This window comes from Ranitomeya variabilis, chromosome 4, assembly GCF_051348905.1.
Source record: "Ranitomeya variabilis isolate aRanVar5 chromosome 4, aRanVar5.hap1, whole genome shotgun sequence".
NCBI lineage: Eukaryota > Metazoa > Chordata > Amphibia > Anura > Dendrobatidae > Ranitomeya > Ranitomeya variabilis.
The window spans coordinates 601,576,721-601,603,583 of record NC_135235.1 but is presented as its reverse complement, the minus strand read 5'-3'; the positions used below and the strand labels follow the sequence as shown (position 1 = coordinate 601,603,583).

The 26,863-nt window shown below is 44.6% G+C and overlaps 1 protein-coding gene across 1 annotated transcript; it reads right to left on the bottom strand.

Moving 5' to 3' along the window:
- LOC143768127 (uncharacterized) lies at positions 1-26,186 on the bottom strand. Its single transcript, XM_077256814.1, has 3 exons — positions 25,576-26,186; positions 24,445-25,463; positions 1-23 (listed from the first exon to the last, which is right to left on the bottom strand). The coding sequence occupies exons 1-3, from the start codon at positions 25,668-25,670 to the stop codon at positions 1-3; spliced, it is 1,137 nt and encodes a 378-aa protein (XP_077112929.1). The 5' UTR covers positions 25,671-26,186.
- Positions 26,187-26,863: the final 677 nt, after the last annotated feature.

The window sequence follows — 26,863 nt, the reverse complement described above, 5'->3', positions numbered from 1 at the left end:
CTAACGCTTCACAATCCTCTCACCTGTAAAAAAAGGAGAAACACAAATTGGTTAAGATACAATACTTAGAATGCATCAACATAACTGAACTGTGTATACTTACGTTCTTGATTCTGGGCCCAAACATCGAGGTCCTCCCAGTTCTCTACTAGCTGTTGGCATACTTGCTCCCAGAGTTGATGGGTCACTATGACATCAGCATGGCGGCGGTCACCCATGTTCCACAGCGGCTCCCTGTCTCGGATCAGATCGATGAGAAGGTCAATAATTGAGGCCAACCTCCTCACCGTCTGAATCAGGAACATGCTGTGAAGCCTATTATAAAAAAGGCCAAAGAAAAATAAAATTAGATTCAAAACAACATAAAGAAAATTCCCCCCCAAAAAAATGCTGCTTATACGATGACGGCCGCCACGACTCTCACGCCGACGACCCTGGGAGCCACTCGGAGGACCTCTGGATCGAGCACCAGAATCCAAACTCTAAAAGAAAAATAACATAAAAATTATGTGCTTGTAGTTAGCCTTTTTATGTGTTGTGTACATTTTGGTATCTATAATGATCATTCTGTTTATGTTGTGTGATGTGTCCAATGATCTGTTTCTATGTGTTGTGTCCATTGTTCTTTCTGTAAGGATCTTTTGTTTTTATGTGTTGGGTGTAGTGTGTGGTTTGTGGTTCAGCGATGCATGAAAGAAACATACCAATTGTGATCCCGCTCCAGGTCTTTCTCCACCCCTTCGGTCTTCTTCTGGAAGCATCTCTTCTGCTGCAGCAGCTTCCTACAAAAATTAAAGATGGTGAAATACATTAATAGAAATACATTAATATATATAGACAGAGAGAGAGAGCTAGACAGAGAGAGAGAGCTAGACGAGAGAGAGAGCGAGACAGAGAGAAAGCTAGACAAAGAGAGAGCGAGTGCGTGAGAGGGGATTTAGGGTTGTGGGCTTCAATGTCCCCTCTGGCCATGGTCAGTGCTGTGTGCGTCAGCGGTAGTCACTGAGGCTGTGCAGAGTCCCCGCCTGATGCGGTGAACTTGACAGCGTGGGAAAATGTTCAGAAACCTTCCCACGCTAATGAATTCATGTCCATTCAGGTGGGGAGGCTGCGCAGGCAGCTTTTCATTCATTCCTCTGTGGTTTACAGCCCAGCTGGTAGCATTAGCACCGCTCCGGGTTGTAAACTATTTAACCCCTTGAGATGGATTTCAGCGTGGGACTTGACTGTACAGTGGACAGGTGTGGGATATTGTTGCTTTTTTATTTTGCTTTTTTTTACAGAAGTACAAGGGCTTCACTTGGATTGAGACAGAGAGAGAACGAGAGCACGAGAGAGAGCGAGAGCACGTGAGAGATAGCGAGAGAGAAAAAAATTATATAAAAAACATATATATTTACCTCAGTGCGCTACCGACGAGAGGGAGGGCTCCCAGAAGAAGACATGGCTGATGGCAGGCAGGCTCTTGCAGGCAGGCAGGCTCTTGCTGGAAGGCAGGCTCTAGCTGGCAGGCAGGCTCTTGCTGGAAGGCAGGCTAGGCTCTAGCTGGCAGGCAGGCTCTAGATGGCAGGCAGGCTCTTGCTGGAAGGCAGGCTAGGCTCTAGCTGGCAGGCTCTTGCTGGACCACAAGTGACCCCATTTTGGAAACTAGACCCCCCAAGGAACTTATCTAGATGCATAGTGAGCACTTTAAACCCTCAGGTGCTTCACAAATGAAAAAGTACTTTTTTCACACAAAAATTCTTTTAGCCTCAATTTTTTCATTTTCATATGGGCAACAGGATAAAATGGATCCTAAAATTTGTTGGGCAATTTCTGCCGATACCTCATATGTGGGGGTAAACCACTGTTTGGGTGCACGGCAAGGCTCGGAAGGGAAGGCACGCCATTTGGCTTTTTGAATAGAAAATTAGCTCCAATCATTACCGGACACCATGTCATGTTTGGAGAGCCCCTGTGTGCCTAAACATTGGAGCTCCTCCACAAGTGACCCCATTTTGCAAACTAGACCTCCCAAGGAACTAATCTAGATGTGTGGTGAGCACTTTGAACCCCCAAGTGCTTCACAGAAGTTTAAAATGCAGAGCCATGAAAATAAAAAATAATTTTTAGCCCACAATTTTTTATTTTCCCAAGGGTAACAGGAGAAATTGGACCCCAAAAGTTGTTGTCCAGTTTCTCCTGAGTATGCTGATACCCCATATGTGGGGGTAAACCACTGTTTGGGCACACATCAGGGTTCAGAAGAGAAGTAGTGACGTTTTGAAATGCAGACTTTGATGGAATGCTCTGCGGGCGTCACGTTGCATTTGCAGAGCCCCTGATGTGCCTAAACAGTAGAACCTCCCCACAAGTGACCCCATTTTGGAAACTAGACCCCCAAAGGAACTTATCTAGATGTGTGGTGAGCACTTTGAACCCCAAGTGCTTCACAGAAATTTATAATGCAGAGCCGTGAAAATAATAAATGTGTTTTCTTTCCTCAAAAATATTTATTTAGCCCAGAATTTTTTAATTTTCCCAAGGGTAACAGGAGAAATTTGACCCCAACAGTTGTTGTTGTCCAGTTTCTCCTGAGTACGCTGATACCCCATGTGTGGGGTTAAACCACTGTTTGGGCACATGCCAGGGCTCGGAAGGGAAGTAGTGACGTTTTGGAATGCAGACTTTGATGGAATGGTCTGCGGGCATCATGTTACGTTTGCAGAGCCCCTGATATGCCTAAACAGTAGAAACCCCCCACAAGTGACCCCATTTTGGAAACTAGACCCCCCAAGGAACTTATCTAGATGTGTGGTGAGCACTTTGAACCCCCAAGTGCTTCACAGAAGTTTATAACGCAGAGCCGTGAAAATAAAAAATAATTTTTCTTTTCTCAAAAATTATGTATTAGCAAGCAATTTTTTATTTTTGCAAGGGTAACAGGAGAAATTGGACCCCAATAGTTGTTGCCCAGCTTGTCCTGAGTATGTTGGTACCCCATATGTGGGGGTAAACCACTGTTTGGGCGCACGTCAGGGCTCGGAAGGGAGGGAGCACCATTTGACTTTTTGAACGCAAGATTGGCTGGAATCAATGGTGGCGCCATGTTGCGTTTGGAGACCCCTGATGTGCCTAAACAGTGGAAACCCCTCAATTCTAACTCCAACACTAACCCCAACACACCCCTAACCCTAATCCCAACTCTAGCCATAACCCTAATCACAACCCTAACCCCAACACACTCCTAACCACAACCCTAACCCTAATCCCAACCCTAACCCTAATCCTAACCCTAATCCCAACCCTAACCCCAGCCCTAACCACAACTTTAACCCCAACACACCCCTAACCATAACCCTAACGACAAGCCTATTCTTAACCCTATTTTCAACCCTAGCCCTAATTCCAACCCTAACTCTAATTCCAACCCTAAGGCTATGTGCCCACGTTGCGGATTCGTGTGAGATTTTTCCGCACCATTTTTTAAAAATCCGCAGGTAAAAGGCACTGCGCTTTACCTGCGGATTTACCGCGGATTTCCAGTGTTTTTTATGCAGATTTCACCTGCGGATTCCTATTGAGGAACAGGTGTAAAACGCTGCGGAATCCGCACAAAGAATTAACATGCTGCGGAAAATACAACGCAGCATTTCCGCGTGGTATTTTCCACACCATGGGCACAGCGGATGGTACTGTAAACCTGATGGAGCACTGCTACGAATCCGCAGCGGCCAATCCGCTGCGGATCCGCAGCCAAATCCGCACCGGGTGCACATAGCCTAAATCTAACACTAACCCTAGTTCTAACCCTAACCCTACCCCTAACCCTACCCCTAACTCTAACCCTAACCCTAACCCTACCCCTAACCCTACCCCTATCCCTACCCCTAGTTCTAACCCTAGTTCTAACCCTAGTGGAAAAAAAAAATATTTTCTTTATTTTATTATTGTCCCTACGTATGGGGGTGATAAAGGGGGTGTCATTTACTTTTTTTTAATTTTGATCACTGTGATCAAAATGTAGCTGGAACGAATCTGCCGGCCGGCAGATTCGGCGGGCGCACTTCCTGCCATTTTGGAAGATGGCGGTGCCCATGGAGAAGACGGACGGCCACACCGGGAAGGTCGGTAAGTATGAGGGAGGGGGATCGGAGCACGGGGGGTGATCGGAGCAGGGGGGTGGGATCGGAGCACGGGGGGAGCGGACAGGAGGACGGGGGAGCGGACAGGACGACGGAGGGGAGCGGAGAACAGGATGGAAGACTGGGGAGGTGATCGGTGGCGGTGGGGGGTGCAGACCATTGTTTCCAGCCATGGCCGATGATATTGCAGCATCGGCCATGGCTGGATTGTAATATTTCACCAGTTTTCATAGTGAAATATTACAAATCGCTCTGATTGGCTGTTTCACTTTCAACAGCCAATCAGAGCGATCGTAGCCATGGGGGGGGGTGAAGCCACCCCCCCTGGGCTGAAGTACCACTCCCCCTGTCCCTGCAGATCGGGTGAAATTGGAGTTAACCCTTTCACCCGATCTGCAGGGACGCGATCATTCCATGACGCCACATAGGCGTCACAGGTCGGATTGGCACCGACTTTCATGACGCTTACGTGGCGTCAAAGGTCGGGAAGGGGTTAAATAGTTTACAACCGGGAGCAGTGCTAAAGCTACCGGCCGGGCTGTAAACCATGGAGGAATTAATGAAAAGCTGCCTGCGCAGTCTCCCCGCCTGAATGGACATGAATTCATTAGCGTGGGAAGGTTTCTGAACATTTTCCCACGCTGTCAAGTTCACCGCATCAGGCGGGGAGTCTGCGCAGCCTCAGTGACTACCGCTGACGCACACAGCACTGACCATGGCCAGAGGGGACATTGAAGCCCACAACCCTAAATCCCCTGATGAACCCTTACATCTAAGGGGGAAAAGCGTTGGGAAATAGAGGGAGCTGAACAATGGCTGATAAGTCCCACGACTATGTGGAAACTTTTTTTGACTGTATAACCATTGATGTGCTGGTCTGTCTAATCAGGAGAGAAATGAGACCACTTATTTATTTGTGGGAGATCTGAACTATGTTCAGTTTGATAGTACCTGTTGTTTGTCATTTTTGGTCATGCATTCGTTATTGATGTATATGACATAAGATTACATGAACATATGGACATTGTGCAATAGAGATATTGATCCCTGCATTTGTTATTTTTTGGTCATGCATCTACTATTGGTGTATATGTCACTAGACTATGGACGTGCATGTCACAGGATTACAGTATATAAACCTTATAGGCATTGTGCAATAGGGATATTGACCTGAGTATATTATTTTCTGAACTGTAGCCTAAAAACGATCACTAATGTGACTACAGATTTTGGCCCTAATATTTAAACAGGTTACTTATGTGACTCTGCGATTTTTTGCAGTATCTCTCCTGAGATCTACTACAAGATAATTTTCAACTGGCTATCACTGTCCAACGTTTTTGTATGTGTGTTTTTTCTTTGTATAATATAGTGTGTAATATTTTTAGGGTGCACTAGGGCCTTTAGGGCTACCGACGTTGAGCGGGGGCGCCATTACGTCAACAAACTAGGGTTCCAACCTCCACTGGTAGGAAGGGTGAATCTAGGGCTATCCTAGGGAGAGATCAACCCTAGTTAAGTTATTATGCTCCCCTTTTTTATTTATTTTCAATTTTGTGCACCTTTCTATGACAACTACAAAAATTGTATCTCCTTAGGTCACAGGGTGTCCATGTTGCACCAGGTCCTTAGCTGGAATGTTACCTCTACACCTCCTATTGCTGTGCCTGCTATATTTCCTGTCCAAAGAGTACTTAGACTGTGCAGAGGTCTCACAATGTATCAGTGTAGACAATGCTCAATTCCCTAGACAGAGCAACAGCACTAATCTCAATCATGTCCTGGTCTCCAGGCTGATAGTACTGCCCTGACACATTGTAACAAGTACTCAGCTGTGAAAAATAGAGGATCAAGATAATTTTTCAGCCTTTACATCTGATCAAGAATTATTATAGTCATTGGTAGTAAGCAGAAACCTTAAAGAGGATCTATCACCAGGTCAGAAGTGGACATTTTTATGCTTTTAATTAATTCCTGCTGTTGCCTTGATTATTTTTTCTTATTTACAATCCATCATATGGTTCCAGAGAGAGGCCTTTTTATTTAGTGCTAATTTTTATGGTGTTTACAAGACAGCATGGCTCACAGGGTAATAATGCAGAGCATCCTAAAGACACGCCCCAGAGGATCTGTGAGCCACGCCCCCTTGATAAAAGAAAAACCTATAAAGACTAACACTAACTAAAAAGGCCCATATCAAAGGAACAGTATGAAAAAAAGAAAAAAAAAGAACACTTGGGAGCAATGGGAATAAAATAATAGCAAAAACTGGACATGACACCTGGTGACATAATTCTATTTAAAGATGTTGAAGAATTGAAGATATGATAAAAAGCTGATTAAGCTTCATTTACTTAGGACTGTGCCCGGCCTGAGAAATCGTACTAATGATACAATGTGAATAGTGTTTATATGGGATTTAGTAGTTGCTTTCTTGGTATAAAGCTGTGATTATTACGCAAAGTGAAGTAACCGACATTACCTTATTTAAACCATAAGCTGCCCTGTATCTGAACCGCTGTGTAAGGCTCCATGGGACCGCACGTTCCAACATATAAAATATGTTATCAGTTTGTGTAATGAAAACAAGAGAGGCTGGGAAAGCCCCAATACAAAAATCTGTGGCAGTGTAAAAGGCAGGGGCATAGCCGTATTCGTGGCTGAGGATAACTGGTTACGCGACCCTGGCCACCAGTTACATACAATGTCCCTTCTGCAGCATACCTTTCACTTCACCCTCTGCACCATCTAGGTCCCATCGGGCTGGCTGAAGTTCCGCTGCTTCTGTTGTACAATAAGAGGCAGAGTCCTTTTCAAATTTAAAACGATGAGCTTTACTATTTGCTTGTCGCAGCATATTCTTGTCAGTGACATCATCAGCATTAGGTTCCATACAGTTCATGTTCTCCGCTCTCCCTATGCCTTCTCCTACGTCCTGCAGTACATTACGGGGTCGTGTCACCTTTTGCGATAACACAGAGTCCTCCCTGTGCGAGCCCAAGTAATGATCTGCCACATGGTGAGCGACCTGTGTCCCTGTACTGGTCCAGGACCACTTCTCAAGCTCCTGTCCGAAACTGCGGTAACGCTGCTGCCTCAGCTGTACTTCTGTCCATTTGGACTCTGAATGGCTGGGTATCAGGCTTAACATTGCGAGCTGTCTGCCCAATAGGGGCGCTAGGCCCCTATTGCCTACAAACAGGAAGACAGCCCCTCCTACATAACTATGTACAGGGTGGGCCATGTATATGGATACACCTAATAAAATGGGAATGGTTGGTGATATCAACTTCCTGTTTGTGTCACATTAGTATGTGGGAGGGGGAAAACTTTTCAAGATGGGTGGTGACAATGGCGGACATTTTGAAGGCATCCATTTTGGATCCAACTTTATTTTCTTCCAATGGGAAGAGGGTCATGTGACATCAAACTTATTGAAAATTTCACAAGAAAAACAATGGTGTGATTGGTTTTAATATAACTTTCTTCTTTCATGAGTTATTTACAAGTTTCTCTTTGTTTACTGCCATTGACATGTCGCAGAGGTTAACACGTGAGGAGCGGATAGAAATTGTGTTGATGTCTGGTGAACACAGTACCCAGGTCATTGCAGCAGATCTCAATGCAAGACACCCTATGCAAGAAATCTGTCACCATTCCCATGTTATTTAGGTGTCCATATAAATGGCCCACCCAAAAAAGTTTGCTTCATCACTGAACATAATGTTCTGTGTAAACTGATTGTCCTGTTCCAATTTTTGTTTTGCCCATTCTGCAAATTCAGCGCAGAATAAAGAATAAAGTTATGTTAAAACCAAGCACACCATTGTTTTTCTTGTGAAATTTTCAATAAGGTTGATGTGTCACATGACCCACTTCCCATTGGAAAAATAAAGTTGGATCCAAAATGGCCGACTTCAAAATGGCCGCCATGGTCACCACCCATCTTGAAAAGTTTTCCCCCTCCCATATACTAATGTGCTACAGACAGGAAGTTGATATCACCAACCATTACCATTTTATTTAGGTGTATCCATGGATACATGGTTCACCCTGAATAATGTGGTGCCCCGTCTAGTGTCTGATGTAGGGTCATACACTTACCCTATCACTACTTAAATAGACATATGACAAAATGGAATATATATGCAGATCTAACATGTAGCAACACTATACAATACCGTGCCTTTTTTGTTGCAAATAGGATCTGGATCTGACTGCTACACCTGCACTCCTTGTATCTACACTCCAGGCCAAGCTTTCTGACTATTTCCAACAGCAGCTATGGAATATCAAATTAAATAAGTAATATACTGTATGTTTGCATTTATTGTACCAGCAGAATATTGATTGCACCACCTAATTCAGAATGTAACTCAGGATCGGTAAAGGATAAGTAATATAATGTATGTACACAGTGACTGCACCAGCAGACTAGTGAGTGCAGCTCTGGAGTATAACACAGGATGTAACTCAGGATCAGTATAGGATAACTAATGTAATGTATGTACACAGTGACTCCACCAGCAGAATAGTGAGTGCAGCTCTGGAGTATAACAGAGGATGTAACTCAGAATCAGTACAGGATAACTAATGAAATGTATGTACACAGTGACTCCACCAGCAGAATAGTGAGTGCAGCTCTGGGGTATAATACAGGATGTAACTCAGGATCAGTACAGGATAAGTAATGTAATGTAAGTGCGGCGCCCCAGGGTCCTGGTCGTCGCAGTGTTATTGCTTTCCTCTCGGGGAGAGTGATGTTACATTTGGAGGCAAAGAAGGATAACTGCATCCAGGTATCACAAACATGCAACACATTTCACACTCCAGGCCACCAGGGGGAGCTCTTGCTCTTATTTATTAGGTCACTCCCCACATTGGTAAAACTGGTCGACTGTAGGGAAAGTTAGTTAGTTGCCAGCTGAGCTCCGCTCAAGTAGTTGGTCCCTGACAGGGGTGGGATTCTGTCAGAGAACGAAGGAGAAGGACACGGAGCTGTGCATGCCCTCAGAGCTGCAGCTCTTAGAAAGAGACATCGAAGGCAGAATTGTATTGCAGCGAGCGTGCAAAAGAAGTCGTAGCAAAGGAGTGGATATCAGAAGGGGACCAGCCCTACACAGGCTGCCTCCTTCTGAGGAGCAGAAGCCTGGTAGCCGGAACACCGAGGGAGTAATGATCTTTGTGCCTTGCTCCAGAGACCGGCAGGACAGCTAATTTCACGTTATCTGTCCGCCCTACACCCTGGAGGCACGGTGGCACCCCTTAGAGGCTGGGGCATAATAGAGTCCCTATAAACCGCCTCAAGCCACCTGTCATACGGGTTTGTCCTATCCGGGGGAGAGAGAAAGACAACATCTACAACGGTTGTGAGGACCATATGAGAAGCTTAGCAGTAAGGGACTACAACACTGCAGTGCAAGGGAAGGCTACTGGTTTCCACCTGGACAAGGGGACTCTGGACTTGCCTCCAAACTGGCCGGATTCTGCCTGCCCTGTGATCCGGTGCTCTGGACTGTGGATGCTGAAGTCTTCAGTAAAGGTAAAGAGACTGCAACCTTGTGTCCTCATTCTTCTCTGCGCCTCTCACCATCCACCACCTACATACTGGAAAGCCCTGGGGACATACTTCACCTGTGGGAAGGTATACCATCTAGCTGCCATAACATCATTCCAGCAGACCCCTTAAAGCAGCGTCGGTCACCCTGACCGAATACCACAGGTGGCGTCACGAACATTTCCCCTTTAAAGACCTTTTCCTTTTACACGGATGTCCCAGGGCCACGGACTGGGTCAGCCACCGTGACATCCCCCTGTGAACCGAAGGACCCGGTACCGAGTACCCCACAGCCCCATGGGGGCACTCCATATGTACACAATGACTCCACCAGCAGAATAGTGAGTGCAGCTCTGGAGTATAATACAGCATGTAACTCAGGATCAGTACAGGATAAGTAATGTAATGTATGTACACAGTGACTGCACCAGCAGAATAGTGAGTGCTGCTCTGGAGTATAATACAGGATGTAACTCAGGATCAGTACAGGATAATTAATGTAATGTATGTACACAGTGATTGCACCAGCAGAATAGTGAGTGCAGCTCTGGAGTATAACACAGGATGTAACTCAGGATCAGTACAGGATAACTAATGAAATGTATGTACTTTACGAGCAGAATAGTGGGTGCAGCTTAAGACGCACCAAATTTATCATGAGGTGCGCATCTCTTTCAGATGCTTTTCACTATAATGAATAGTGTGCACCAGCCATGGGCATCGGTTGGCGTACATTTCTATCTAAATTTACAGCACTTTTGTTGCTCATATTAGTTTAGGATTGTTTTGTTTTAAAAACATTAGGGCCACTGGGGTAAAACTTCCAGAATCTGCTTATTATTACTCAATTATTTTGCAGTTTGATGAATCGGCCCCATGACATCATTCTGTCACCTGAGATGTTGAGGTCCATATAGACTGTAATACATGGTATATCTCAGCGTTTGTTTTTTCATTCCTTATTAGCACCTAATTAATGCTTCGCATTGTGAAGAGGGAACTGTGTGATGTAATGCAGTGATGTCATCTTTCGTTTATTCAGTCGGATCCCATTGTCCATTACTGGGAATTTTTCTGTTCTTTTCTTGCTTCTGTCTTTCCACGTGTGATTGACAATTTCGCTACTGTAAGGACTCGTATTAATAATTTTCACTTATTGCTTCACAACAAGGAAAAATCAGAACAATTTCCCATCTCTTACTGATCATCACTGCAAGTCAGCCATGAATGCAGCAGAGAGGCTTAGTGTATGAGTGCAGTGTAAGCCAGGGGTCTCAAACACGTAGTCCGGTGGCTGCATGCAGCCCCTGAGGTTGACATCTGTGGTCCATGGGATCCAGAGCTCCTGAGACATCCTTGGGAAGGAGAAGCATGCTGAGGCTCCATGACGGGGTTGTCCACTACTATTGATCAATATGTTTGGCCCCAATTGATCAAAATGTTTGGCCCCAATTTATATAAGAAAGCCTATTGTCACAGGGTTACCACTACAGTGTGGAGCCAGTGTCTGACTACTCCTTCTCCGGCACTGAGAGGAAGCACTTCTCCTTCATTTTAATGGTGTTTTTCCTTCTGGAAGAACAGGGGTTGATCTGCCATGTTGGAAATCCCTGAGCTCGCAGCTGAACTTAGTTTGTCACTCCTTTCCCCTTTATGATCTGGGCTCTGATGCAAATCCGTGTCAGAGCTAGCATTTGCTGCATGGCTTTCGGAGGGAGAGGTGTACATATGAGAAAGAGTGTTGGAGGAGTTATCTGTGACTGTTGCTTGGTTTGTCAGTGTGGTAATTCCCTATCCTTCTCTATTTTGGTTTATTCCTCTACCTCCACTTCCTGGTGAATTCATTTGTTATATGTGAGTGAATATTTTGTATGCCTGGAGTTTTCTGTTAACCCTTGTTTTGTGTTGCCTCGTTTGTGGGGTTGATGTACTATGGTGCACAGTAGTGCCCATCTTCCCTGGAGGGGAGAACAGACGGAGGGCTGATTCAGGAGATAAGGCAAGGGTGGAGGCCCCGGCATCTTCACCTTCAGAATTATCCCGGGGAATAGGGCGAGCTAGGGCGGGTCAGCACTCGCTCTCCCTGGGGGTCTCATGCAATGTTGTGACGTGATGCAGGCGCCCAATAAGGGCTGTCTCCGCCTTCAGACATGAAGACTAGGCTGCAGCCCAGATTTCCTCTTCATGTTCAATTTGTCTGAAGGTGGAGATGAAGACTAGGCTGCAGCCCAGATTTCCTCTTCATGTTCAATTTGTCTGAAGGTGGAGACAGTGACTGGGCGCTGGCGTCACATGTCACAACAATAGCACAGGAACCCTGGAAGAACTAGTGCCAACACCACTGGAACAATGCCGGCACAGGAGGTGAGTATAGGCTTTATTATTTTATAGGGGCCAAGCGACGGATATGAGAAGAAGTTGTCCAAGTAGTGGACAACTTCTTTAATGACGTCACACTGGAGCTGTGTCAGAGCACAGCATGTCAGAGTGGAGGCATCTGAATCGATGGTGGTAGGTGAAAATTGAAAGGAGAATTTTTATTTTAACTCCTTCTCTACACCTGTCGTACAGTGCAATGGGAAGTGACTATACAATTATGGCACCATAACCAGAAGGTGTCAAATATATGTCATAGCTTTTAACTTCTTTCAGTTTGACAGAAGCATCAAGATGGTTATTTAGGGAATGGAAGGCTCCCTTTTTAAGCCTATTGGCACCCATGGCAAATCGAGGCCAAGTTATGGCCAGCCAGCTACAATGGCCTGTAAGACCCTGCAATAAACAGGTTCTAACAGGCAAAGGGTCAGTGTAAAACTTACAGATCTAGTATTATGCACTACTAAATTATGATCAGAGATCAAGCAAGTAAATATATATAGTGTTATATAAGTCAATATATACAGTATAGTCCTATATAGGGACTAAGTAAAAAAAGATGTTAAAAAATACAAGAAAATCTGAAAAATAATGGAAAAATATTTTGGCAATAAACACTATTATATGTAAAAACAAATGAAAATTAAAAAGGTACATGTTTGGTATTGCTATGTCCGTATTGGTCCAAGCTGTGAAATTGTACCATAACTCATACACTGTAAAGAAAAGAAAACACCAAAAATGTAGTTTTTTCATTATAATGACACAAAAAAATTGGAGTAATAAGTGATCAATAAGTCGTAAAACAATGGTATCTCTGAAGCCATGCAGCCAGTCACTTTCAAATATTTTCTACGTGCGTCCCATTTGCTTGGTCGAATGTGAGACCCCTGGTGTAAACCATATACCTGCATACATGGCATGTGCACCTTGTGACTCTACTGTAATTTTATCTGCACTTTTACATCTATTTTTTTTCTTATTGCCTTAGGGAAGAGTCAGAATATAACAAGAATCGCAACGCAATGCTTGGACTGGCTGACGGCTCTTCCAAACTGAGTGTGACAGCTGCATAGAAATACATGGAGGTGATTTTAACCCCTTCATGACCCAGCCTATTTTGGCCTTAATGACCTTGCCGTTTTTTGCAATTCTGACCAGTGTCCCTTTATGAGGTAATAACTCAGGAACGCTTCAACGGATCCTAGCAATTCTGAGATTGTTTTTTCGTGACATATTGGGCTTCATGTTAGTGGTAAATTTAGGTCGATAATTTCTGAGTTTATTTGTGAAAAAAATGGAAATTTGGCAAAAAATTTGAAAATTTCGCAATTTTCACATTTTGAATTTTTATTCTGTTAAACCAGAGAGTTATGTGACACAAAATAGTTAATAAATAACGTTTCCCACATGTCTACTTTACATCAGCACAATTTTGGAAACAATTTTTTTTTTTGCTAGGAAGTTATAAGGGTTAAAATTTGACCAGTGATTTCTCATTTTTACAACAAAATTTACAAAACCATTTTTTTTAGGGACCACCTCACATTTGAAGTCATTTTGAGGGTTCTATATGGCTGAAAATACCCAAAAGTGACACCATTCTAAAAACTGCACCCCTCAAGGTGCTCAAAACCACATTCAAGAAGTTTATTAACCCTTCAGGTGTTTCACAGCAGCAGAAGCAACATGGAAGTAAAAAATGAACATTTAACTTTTTAGTCACAAAAATGATCTTTTAGCAACAATTTTTTTATTTTCCCAGCGGTAAAAGGAGAAACTGGACCACGGACGTTGTTGTCCAATTTGTCCTGAGTACGCTGATACCTCATATGTGGGGGTAAACCACTGTTTGGGCGCACGGCAGGGCTCGGAAGGGAAGGAGCGCCATTTGACTTTTTGAATGAAAAATTGGCTCCAATCTTTAGCGGACACCATGTCACGTTTGGAGAGCCTCCGTGTGCCTAAACATTGGAGCTCCCCCACAAGTGACCCCATTTTGGAAACTAGACCCCCCAAGGAACTTATCTAGAAGCATAGTGAGCACTTTAAACCCCCAGGTGCTTCACAAATTGATCCGTAAAAATGAAAAAGTACTTTTTTTTCACAAAAAAATTATTTTAGCCTCAATTTTTTCATTTTCACATGGGCAACAGGATAAAATGGATCCTAAATTTTGTTGGGCAATTTCTCCTGAGTACACCAATACCTCACATGTGGGGGTAAACCACTGTTTGGGCACATGGTAAGGCTCGGAAGGGAAGGAGCGCCATTTGACTTTTTGAATGAAAAATTATCTCCATCGTTAGCGGACACCATGTCGCGTTTGGAAAGCCCCTGTGTGCCTAAACATTGGAGCTCCTCCACAAGTGACCCCATTTTGGAAACTAGACCCCCCAAGGAACTCATCTAGAGGCATAGTGAGCACTTTAAACCCCCAGGTGCTTCACAAATTGATCCGCAAAAATGAAAAAGTACTTTTTTTTCACACAAAATTTCTTTTAGCCTCAATTCTTTCATTTTCACATGGGCAACAGGATAAAATGGATCCTAAAATTTGTTGGGCAATTTCTCCTGAGTATGCCGATACCTCATATGTGGGGGTAAACCACTGTTTGGGTGCACGGCAAGGCTCGGAAGGGGAGGCGTGCCATTTGACTTTTTGAATGGAAAATTAGCTCCAATCGTTAGCGGACACCATGTCGCGTTTGGAGAGCCCCTGTGTGCCTAAACATTGGAGCTCCCCTACAAGTGACCCCATTTTGGAAACTAGACCCCCCCAAGGAACTTATCTAGATGCATAGTGAGCACTTACAACCCCCAGGTGCTTCACAGAAGTTTATAACGCAGAGCCGTGAAAATAAAAAAATAATTTTTCTTTCCTCAAAAATTATTTTTAGCCCAGAATTTTTTATTTTCCCAAGGATAATAGGAGAAATTGGACCCCAAATGTTGTTGTCCAGTTTGTCCTGAGTACGATGATACCCCATATGTGGGGGTAAACCACTGTTTGGGCGCACGGCAGGGCTCGGAAGGGAAGGCACGCCATTTGGCTTTTTGAATGGAAAATTAGCTCCAATCATTAGCGGACACCATGTCGCGTTTGGAGAGCCCCTGTGTGCCTAAACATTGGAGCTCCAGCACAAGTGACCCCATTTTGGAAACTAGACCTCCAAAGGAACTAATCTAGATGTGTGGTGAGCACTTTGAACCCCCAAGTGCTTCACAGAAGTTTATAACGCAGAGCCATGAAAATAAAAAATAATTTTTCTTTTCTCAAAAATGATTTTTTAGCCCACAATTTTTTATTTTCCCAAGGGTAACAGGAGAAATTGGACCCCAAAAGTTGTTGTCCAGTTTATCCTGAGTACGCTGATACCCCATATGTGGGGGTAAACCATTGTTTTGGCACACGTCGGGGTTCGGAAGGGAAGTAGTGACGTTTTGAAATGCAGACTTTGATGGAATGCTCTGCGGGCGTCAGGTTGCGTTTGCAGAGCCCCTGATGTGCCTAAACAGTAGGAACTCCCCACAAGTGACTCCATTTTGGAAACTAGACCCCCAAGGGAACTTATCTAGATGTGTGGTGAGCACTTTGAACCCCCAAGTGCTTCACAGAAGTTTATAACGCAGAGCCGTGAAAATAATAAACGTGTTTCTTTTCCTCAAAAATATTTTTTTAGCCCAGAATTTTTTATTTTTGCAAGAGTAACAGGAGAAATTGGACCCCAAAAGTTGTTGTCCAGTTTCTCCTGAGTACGCTGATACCCCATATGTGGGGGTAAACCACTGTTTGGGCACATGCCGGGGCTCGGAAGGGAAGTAGTGACGTTTTGGAATGCAGACTTTGATGGAATGGTCTGCGGGCATCATGTTACGTTTGCAGAGCCCCTGATATGCCTAAACAGTAGAAACCCCCCACAAGTGACCCCATTTTGAAAACTAGACCCCCCAAGGAACTACTCTAGATGTGTGGTGAGCACTTTCAATCCCCAAGTGCTTCACAGAAGTTTACAACGCAGAGCCGTGAAAATAAAAAATCATTTTTCTTTCCTCAAAAAAGATGTTTTAGCAAGCAATTTTTTATTTTCACAAGGGTAACAGGAGAATTTGGACCCCAATATTTGTTGCCCAGTTTGTTGTGAGTACGCTGATACCCCATATGTGGGGGTAAACCACTGTTTGGGCACACGTCAGGGCTCGGAAGGGAAGTAGTGACGTTTTGGAATGCAGACTTTGATGGAATGGTCTGCGGGCATCATGTTACGTTTGCAGAGCCCCTGATATGCCTAAACAGTAGAAACCCCCCACAAGTGACCCCATTTTGGAAACTAGACCCCCCAAGGAACTAATCTAGATGTGTGGTGAGCACTTTCAATCCCCAAGTGCTTCACAGAAGTTTACAACGCAGAGCCGTGAAAATGAAAAATCATTTTTCTTTCCTCAAAAATGATGTTTTAGCAAGCAATTTTTTATTTTCACAAGGGTAACAGGAGAATTTGGACCCCAATATTTGTTGCCCAGTTTGTTGTGAGTACGCTGATACCCCATATGTGGGGGTAAACCACTGTTTGGGCACACGTCAGGGCTCGGAAGGGAAGTAGTGACATTTGAAATGCAGACTTTGATGGAATGGTCTGCGGGCGTCACATTGCATTTGCAGAGCCCCTGATGTGCCTAAACAGTAGAAACACCCCACAAGTGACCCCATTTTGGAAACTAGACCCCCAAGGAACTAATCTAGATGTGTGGTGAGCACTTTCAACCCCCAAGTGCTTCACAGAAGTTTATAACGCAGAGCCGTGAAAATAAAAAATAATTGTTCTTTCCTCAAAAATTATGTTTTAGCAAGTAATTTTTTATTTTTGCAAGGGTAACAGGAGAAATTGGACCCCAACAGTTGTTGCCCAGTTTGTCCTGAGTACGCTGGTACCCCAAATGTGGGGGTAAACCACTGTTTGGGTGCACGTCGGGGCTTGGAAGGGCGGGAGCACCATTTGACTTTTTGAACGCAAGATTGGCTGGAATCAATGGTGGCGCCATGTTGCGTTTGGAGACCCCTGATGTGCCTAAACAGTGGAAACCCCTCAATTCTAACTTCAACACTAACCCCAACACACCCCAAATCCTAATCCCAACTGTAGCCATAACCCTAATCACAACCCTAACCCCAACACACCCCTAACCACAACCCTAACCGCAACACACCCGTAACCCTAATTCCAACCCTAATCCTAACCCTAATCCCAACCGTAACCCTAATCCCAACCCTAACCACAACTGTAACCCCAACACACCCCTAACCCTATCCGTAACCCTAACCACAAGCCTAATCTTAACCCTATTTCAAACCCTAGCCCTAATTCCAACCCTAACTCTAATTCCAACCCTAACCCTAAGGCTATGTGCCCACGTTGCGGATTCGTGTGAGATTTTTCCGCACGATTTTTGAAAAATCTGCAGGTAAAAGGCACTGCGTTTTACCTGCGGATTTACAGCAGATTTCCAGTGTTTTTTTGTGCGGATTTCACCTGCGGATTCCTATTGAGGAACAGGTGTAAAACGCTGCGGAATCCGCACAAAGAATTGACATTCTGCGGAAAATACAACGCAGCGTTTCTGCACGGAATTTTCCGCACCATGGGCACAGCGGATTTGGTTTTCCTTAGGTGTACATGGTACTGTAAACCTGATGGAAAACTGCGGATCCGTGGCCAATCCACTGCGGATCCGCGGCCAATCCGCTGCGGATCCGCGGCCGATCCGCGGCCGATCCGCTGCGGATCCGCGGCCGATCCGCTGCGGATCCGCGGCCGATCCGCTGCGGATCCGCGGCCGATCCGCTGTGGATCCGCAGCCGATCCGCTGCGGATCCGCTGCGGATCCGCGGCCGATCCGCTCTGTGTGCACATGCCATAACCCTACCCCTAACCCTTCCCGTAACCCTAACCCTAACCCTAACCCTACCCCTAACCCTACCCCTAGTTCTAACCCTAGTTCTAACCCTAACCCTAGTGGAAAAAGAAAAAAAAATTTTTCTTTATTTTATTATTGTCCCTATGGGGGTGATAAAGGGGGGGGGGTTATTTATTATTTTTTTTATTTTGATCGCTGTGATAGAACCTACCACAGCGATCAAAATGTACTTGTAAGGAATCTGCCGACTGGCAGATTCGGCGGGCGCACTGAGCATGCGCCCGCCATTTTCCAAGATGGCGGCGCCCAGCGAGGAGACGGCCGGACACCGGGAGGATCGGTAAGTATGAAGGGGTGGTGGGGGGGTGGATCGGAGCACAGGGGGGGTGATCGGAGCACAGGGGGGGGGGATCTGAGCAAGGAGGGAGCGGACAGGAGGACGGGGGAGCCGGCAGGCGGACGGAGGGGACCGGACCCCATAACGGAGGACTGGGGGGGCGATCGGTGGGTGTGGGGGGGGGGCACTTGAGTATTTCCAGCCATGGCCGATGATATTGCAGCATCGGCCATGGCTGGATTGTAATATTTCACCAGTTTTTTAGGTGAAATATTACAAATCGCTCTGATTGGCAGTTTCACTTTCAACAGCCAATCAGAGCGATCGTAGCCACGGGGGGGTGAAGCCACCCCCCCTGGGCTGAAGCACCACTCCCCCTGTCTCTGCAGATCGGGTAAATTCGGAGTTAACCCCTTCACCCGATCTGCAGGGACGCGATCATTCCATGACGCATACGTTGCGTCATAGGTCGCTTTGGCACCGACTTTCATGACGCAGCGTATGCGTCAAAGGTCGTTAAGGGGTTAAGTAGTTAGCTGGTCCACTCCTGACCCATAAATTGTAGGCTTTTTTGATCAGGAGAGGTGAAAATAGGACAGGAACCCAATTGTGAAGGACGCCTTGACATGGCAATTGGGCTCACATACATTGGCCAATTTATGTGCGAAGTACCTTCCTTTTTTCATAGCAATTTTTGCAGATAAATATTTCATGTGTACATTATACAGCACTTTTTCCTATTTCCTATGGCAGTAATGTATTTTCAAAGTTCTAGAGTGATCATTCTTGGTAAATAATGGTGCAACTTTTATCGTTTTTCAACTTATATGTTTTTTTGGTTGGTGCCTGTCCACACTAGCTTGGATGTGCTGGTCTTGTTCTCTATTTGTGGAAATACATGCTGTCACGCTTGGGTCCCCTCTTTTGGGGTATGTACCACTTTTGGTTTTTAAATGTTTTTAATTGTTTGTTGTGCCTTGTTTGATCATAATAAAATTTATTATTCTATTATTATATATATTTTTTCTTGGTGATCCCTGGATATGTGTATGTCTCTTCTCTTCCTTTGACATTACTCGGTTATGACATACTCCGGGTGGATCCCAGTTAGTGATAATGTGATGGTGCCCTCCATTTCTTTTTTCTTTTTTCTGCTTGGGTCAGGAGAGCCGCCAACTCATCCGAACGTTGCGTTGCTTTCCTAGTGCGATCTATACGGCCCTTTGACTCTTTCCTAATGGTTTTTTTTTATTGCTAAAATGTCCAAAAACGTATTGCTGCCCCTACAACCTACCGCCATAATCTAAGAAAAAGCTAATTTGTGCCCTTAGGATGGAGCATTTAGTTTAGCTTATTCAGAGACTTGATAATTTGTTGGGGCCTCCAACATGAATTCTTGTGAAATTAATGAGATGTTTTTAAGGTCATTAAAGTCCCATTTGTGAGCTAAGAAATGTGGGGCGACTGGCAGAAACCCCGATCAAGCCAGTGATCTGAGAACAATAGAGGAGGCTGCTCATTTATAACAGCCTGTATGGACGTGGTATCCGGGCGCTGGAGCTGGGGGTTAAGCACTTCCTTTGTTACCTAATACTTAAATGCTACCACTTATTCCAAGCTGAAATTGATATGCAACACAAACCGTGCAGGACTCTAACAAAGTGTGTTTATATTAGGGACTAAGCGAGTGGACTGAGCAGGTGGCTCGTTGCAACCTTAATCTCCTCTGCCTTGACTTGATATTGGCTGCGGATCAAGACGTGGAAGCATTTCTGGATACAAGCGCTGCCAACTGCAGATGCGCTGGGGAATATTTCCGAAATATTTCCAATGGCTCCGCTGTAAAATGTGCACTGATTTCATTCAAACATGGAAAATATTCTTTTTTCAAAATGTGATGTAAACTGATAGAAATGACATCCACAAAGAGAGGCAGTAACTTTGTTGCTGCCCCTCTGCGATGTCTCTGCTGTCCCTGTGCAACCTCTCTGCTGTTGCTTCTTCTTTGAAGTCTCTTTGTGCCCTACTGCTGCATTTCTGTGCCTTGATCGACTAGAATCCTGCCAAAGGAGAAGGAGACTATTGAGATTAGCAATTTTTAAAAAATTGATCAAGATTTTACATACTAATATATATATATATATATATATATATATATATATATATATATATATATATATATATATATAGACCAAACGTTTGGACACACCTTCTCATTTTAAGATTTTTCTGTATTTTCATGACTATGAATATTGTACATTCACACTGAAGGCATCAAAACTATGAATTAACACATGTGGAATTATATACTTAACAAAAAAGTGTGAAACAACTGAAATTTCCACTGGTCTAATGACCATTCCTTGTGTTCTTTAGCCCAAACAAGTCTCTTTTGCTTGTTGCCTATCCTTAGCAGTGGTTTCCTAGCAGCTATTTTACCATGAAGGCCTGCTGCACAAAGTCTCCTCTTAACAGTGGTTGTAGAGATGTGTCTGCTGCTAGAACTCTGTGTGGCATTGACCTGGTCTCTAATCTGAGCTGCTGTTAACCTGCGATTTCTGAGGCTGGTGACTTGGATAAACTTATTCTCAGAAGCAGAGGTGACTCTTGGTCTTCATTTCCTGGGGCAGTCCTCATGTGAGCCAGTTTCTTTGTAGTGCTTCATGGTTTTTGCCACTGTACTTGGGGACATTTTTAAAGTTTGCCCAATTTTTCGGACTGACTGACCTTAATTTCTTAAAGTAATGATGGCCACTCGTTTTTCTTTACTTAGCTGCTTTTTTCTTGCCATAATACAAATTCTAACAGTCTATTCAGTAGGACTATCAGCTGTGTATCCACCAGACTTCTGCACAACACAACTGATGGTCCCAACCCCATTTATAAGGCAAGAAATCCCACTTATTAAACCTGACAGGGCACACCTGTGAATTGAAGACCATTCCTGGTGACTACCTCTTGAAGCTCATCAAGAGAATGCCAAGAGTGTGCAAAGAAGTCATCAAAGCAAAAGGTGGCTACTTTGAAGAACTTGGAATATAAGACATAATTTCAATTGTTTCACACTTTTTGTTAAGTATATAATTCCACATGTGTTAATTCATAGTTTTGATGCCTTCAGTGTGAATGTACAATATATGTAGAATTGTGCCTCTTTCAGATCCCAAACTCCCAACAGAGAGGGTAAAACAACGGTACAAGTTCATGAAATCTGGGGGGGACCGTGTATCTTTTGGAGAAAAATGATAGAATTGCCATTCATTGCCTCCATACATACTTACTGTCAGTTTGGTTTGGAACAGTAAGTGTGGCTATATGTTCCAAGCAGCGCTGTCCATCCATGGTCTCTAGGAGCTGCTGAGTTGCTTTGTGTCAAATTGTTAGTGCCATTATTATGACATGCAAATGTGTTGCTGGATGCAGCAGAACACTCTCAATTTCTCAATCACTATAATGATGCGACTTACCCTCCAGAGTACCTATGGTATATCGATTACGTGTGATGATGCATTATCCACCATTGGATGTAATTCTGCAGTGCTGTCATTCTTTCATTATATATTTTTCTCTATAAGGCTACTTTCACACTAGCGTTAACTGCAAACCGTCTCAAAACGTCTTTTTTGCCGAAAAAACGGATGCGTCAAAAAAGTGAAAAACGGTGACAAACGTATGCCATGCATACAGCATTTCGACGGATCCGTTGCAAATCCGCTAAACGTTTCCGTCGAAAATACTGGATGCGTTGCATACGTTGCATCCGTTTTTACCATCCGTTGCATCCGTTTTTCCGACGGATCCGTTTTTAAAATGGGAGGCTCCCAAATTTGATTGGCTACTGGAAAATATGGAAAACTATATAGTACTGTTTTTACAGCCCATCTTTGAGGGTTTTAGTTTTGTGGCAGCGATGGAAGGTGTTCTTGTGAGGATTGCGAGTTTGGTTACCGACGTTATCTTTGAGATGAATCGCCTGGATATCATAGTGCGGGAGAAGGAGGCGGCAGCGGAAAGACGTAGGATGCTTCTGCAGCAACGGAGACGGAGGCGACTCTGGATACATCCGATTAATGAACTATGGATGACCCGGGGTGTCCAGTCCACTCTGTACCTGGAGTTGCGGCACAATCCACACAAATTCTACAATTACGTGCGGATGAGGATGGAAAATTTTGACTTTTTGCTTGCAAAAATGGAGGATGTCATCCGAAGACAGGACACAAGGATGAGGCTTGCCATCACACCGGCGGAGCGGCTGATGGTGACCCTGCGGTAAGCCTCTTTTTTTTATGTCATTGCTCATATTTAATGTTATATTACATGCTACAGACAATACTGCGCTGACATATTGCGCACTATTTTCTGCAGCATGTAGTTTTGGTTTTCTTTGCGGACATTCCACTGCTTTTTTTTAATGTTATTGCTGAGATTGAATGCTCTATAACAGACTGCCGAAAATACTGTGCTGAAATATTGCGTTGCATTTTCTGCAGTTTTTTTTTTTTGGGGGGGGTGGTTTGTTGACATGCAACTGCTTGTTTTTCTGTCATTGGTCATTTTTAATGTTATATTACATGCTGCAGACAATACTGCGCTGACATACTGCGCACTATTTTCTGCAGCATGTAATTTTGGTTTTCTTTGCGGACATTCCACTGCTTTTTTACACCGGTTTCATGCAGGTTTTATTGTGTGTCCCGTCCTTAAAAAAAATTTCACAGTGCCATTTATTGAGACTTGTTGGTCTGTGCAATTTTTTCTAACATTTATTTATTTATTTTTTTTAAAGTTTCCTAGCTACGGGTGAATCTATGACTACGCTCCATTACCAATTCAGGCTGGGCATTTCCACTATTTCCGGAATAGTGAAGGACACATGTCGGGCTATTTGGACCATTTTACAGCCAGAGTATATCCCCCAACCATCCATGGAAATCTGGTTGCGAAGTGCAGAACAGTTTCAGCAAATTTGCAATTTCCCAAATTGTGTTGGTGCAGTTGACGGGAAACACATATGGATTGCGAAACCGGCAGGAACAGGATCGGAGTACTATAATTACAAGAAGTATTTCTCCATCGTCCTTATGGCTATTGCAGACGCCAACTGCAAGTTCCTTGCCGTGGACATAGGAGCATATGGACGGTCCAACGATTCGCAAGTTCTTAAAAACTCTCCAATGGGTCGTTGCCTTTATGGAGAGAGCTACGATTTCCCGTCAGCCAGACCACTGCCAGGAACAAGTGAACCAGCCATGGAATATGTTTGTGTAGGTGATGAAGCCTTTCAACTGTCGCCGCACCTACTGAAACCGTATAGTAGCCGGAACTTAACCCATACCAAGCGGGTATTTAATTACCGGCTTACTAGGGCACGAAGAGTAGTGGAGTGTTCTTTTGGCATATTGACGGCGAAGTGGCGAGTTCTGCTGACGGCTATCAAACTGAAAACCACAACTATAGACGAGGTAGTTAAAGCCTGTGTGGTGCTCCACAACTTTGTCCTTTCAAAGGAGCCCGTTTCCTTGGATGACGAAGAGTTGGAGACAACCTTGTGGGACTACCGCAGCAGCTCGGTTCGCTCTACAGGTTCTGTTACAAGGATGAGGGACCAGTTTGCGGATTATTTTGTGTCACCTGTCGGGCGGATCCCATGGCAAGACATGATTGTGTAACCTGTTTTCCATGTGTTTTGTTTATGTAAAAAATGTGTTTCTTCAGAAAAAAAAAAAAAAAATTACAAAAGCGTGGTTTTCTTGCTAGTAAAACCAATATGTTATACCTTTCACACGTCTGGTGTTTATTTTTATTTTACCTTTGTTATTAGTTACCATATGACCTTAATAAATCCACACACACACAGAGTAGAATTTTAATCAGACTGAATTTTATTTGAACTCTTTTTTTCAAAAATTTTTTTGTTTACCAAAAAACATATATATTTTTTATGTTCAAACTTTTTCTAAAAAAATTTTCAAAGTTTTTGTTAGAAAATAACTTTTTAACATAAACAGACATTTATAAATCTTGAAAGTGTGGGGTGGAGATACGAGGGGAGGAGGGGCTGGAAGGTTGGACCACGTCGATAGGTGGGGAAAACCTAATTGTTTGGGGTGCAGTGGAAGGGGGGGTAAAACCAGGAGGCTGACCAGAGGGGGGTGGTGTTGGGGTAGGGGGAATACTTACTGGGGAAGGTAAGCTGGGCAAGGAAGAAAACAGTGGGGAAGGAATTTGGTTTGGGGGCCGGGATGGGTATGGGGACTGGGTTGGGTGTTGGGACTGGGTTGGGTATTGTGACTGGGTTGGGTAGTGGGACTGGGTTGGGTAGTGGGACTGGGTTGGGTAATGGGGCTGGCGTGGGGTTTGTGGCTGGGTTTGGTAATGGTGCTGGTGTGGGGATTGGGGCTGGGTTTGGTAATGGGGCTGGTGTGGGGATTGGGGCTGGGTTTGGTAATGGGGCTGGTGTGGGTATTGGGGCTGGGTTTGGTAATGGGGGGTATGGTGTGGAAATGGGGCCTGGGGTGGGGCATGGTGTGGAAATGGGGCCTGGGGTGGGATTGTACTGGATGTGTGGGTAGATTCTGTTTCATTAAGGGCCTTCATTAGAGCATTATGGCAGGTATTCATTACCCGCATCTGTTGCTGAAGAGAAAGCTTCTCCATGCTCCTGAGCATGGATTGAAAAAAAAGATTGGCCGGAGACTGACTTACATCTGAATGCAGCCTATCCAAGCGACTGCTGGTTTCATGGCTTGTTTCACTGATGCGTGATTGCACCATGTTGAAACCAGCAGTCACTTGCTCTCCCAAAATTTTGAAAGAGCTTTGGAAGGATGCATTCAGATGTAAGAACTCAGGAGCATAGCTCTTTTCCTGACCCCTCTGTCGCTGCCGCCACGAACCTAATGGTGGTCTCGAGGTGGCAGGATCAGAGGGGTGGGGTAAAGGAAACGCTATCTGTTCAGCATCAGATGTGAGCAATGAAGGCTGCAATAATGCTCCAGTGCTTGGGGCGGATGAAGTGGAGGGGACAGAGGGGTCAGAGGAGGGGTCAGAGGTGTGGGGCCTACCGACGTGGCCCTCAGTGGCGGACTCAGGAGGGATCGCTCCAGAGGCCGCCGAGGCAGATGCAGGCGCCCGGTGGCTGGAGAAGGTGCTGTGAAAGAAAAAACAAAAACAATTAATATATTGATATGAAAAAGCCCTGACTGAAACCAAACTAAGTTAGACAGGTTAACATGGTTATTAGTGGGCTGTAGAATACTTACACTCTACTCAGCATGGTTTGCCTCAGGAAGGAGAGGGCCGTGCCATATTTATACCTGCTCCTCTTCCTTCCTGCTGAGCCACTCGGGGCCTGCATCTCCTCGTTAAATTCCCTCTTAAAGCGATCCCTCAGTGACCGCCACCGCTTCCTAACCTTTCCACCTGTGAAGACAAGAATGAAAAGAAAAAAAAAATTGGTAAATGCAATACATTACAGTCAGCTCAAAACATCACTGAAAAGTGAATACTTACATAGTTTGCTCTGCTGCTGTGGATGAAGGTCCTCCCACCTTGGAAAGATGTTCCGACACACTTCGTCCCAGAGCCGGCGGGTGACACTAGTATCGGCATGTTTGCGGTCAGCCATGTTCCACAGCGGCTCCCGCTCGCGAACCTCCTCGATGAGACATTCGATGTCTATGTCGTCATCATAGCCTTCAGCGGGAGCACGCTGTGAAGCCTGTGCCAAAACAAAAAGAAGAAGAAAAACAAACAAATTAGTACACTGAAACACTAAAGTACCAATAGAATCCCCCTCCCAACAAAAAAAACTCACTGATGGCCGACCGCGGCGACGATTACGCCGACTCTAGGAGCGGCTGGGAGGACCTTCAGCGGCAGCAGCAGGAGCAGCAGCAGCAGCAGCGGGAGACTGAAATAAAGGAAACAAATTCTCAGTAATGTAGGCATATATTTTCTGTGTTTAGTTATGTATGAAAATCTGTTTTGTGTACGGTATGGTGCAGTGTGATGTGCGAAGCAACTGTTTCACCGCTACTTACACTTGGTTCCTCCTCCACTTGCATCTCTCCACCCGTCTCGCCCCCTTCTGACAGCTCCTCATCTGATTCAGCTTCCTGTTGAAACATAATTTATGCATGTAGTGATCAACAATAATGTAAATTAAAAAAACTAAAAAAAAACAACATTTTTTGTGTTAACTTACCGATACACGCTGTTGCTGTGGAGGAGGGCTGTCAGAAGAGGACATTGTTGATGTAGCAAGCCTGCAGCTGTGGTCCTGGTGTCTCTGTAAGTTAAAAAGACACTTGCAATCTGCTCTACACATTGAAGTAGCAGATTTGGGGTCTTCAAAACTTACTTTTCAAGATTTGTGGCTGTGGTCCTGGTGGGCTGGTCCTGGTGGGCTGGTCCTGGTATGGAACACAGGCGGCTGTTGTGGTCCTGGTGTCTCTGTAAGTTAAAAAGACACTTGCAATCTGCTCTACACATTGAAGTAGCAGATTTGGGGTCTTCAAAACTTACTTTTCAAGATTTGTGGCTGTGGTC

Bases quoted from the DNA above. Each gene is read 5' to 3' on its own strand.
- LOC143768127 (XM_077256814.1), bottom strand. From the start codon at position 25,670: ATGCAGGCCCCGAGTGGCTCAGCAGGAAGGAAGAGGAGCAGGTATAAA. The intron at 25,464-25,575 runs GTAAGTATTCTA...TTTCTTTCACAG, and splicing joins CAAACCATGCTGAGTAGAGT to CACCTTCTCCAGCCACCGGG. The intron at 24-24,444 runs GTTTTACCCCCC...CTTTTTTTACAG, and splicing joins CCCCTCTGGTCAGCCTCCTG to GTGAGAGGATTGTGAAGCGT.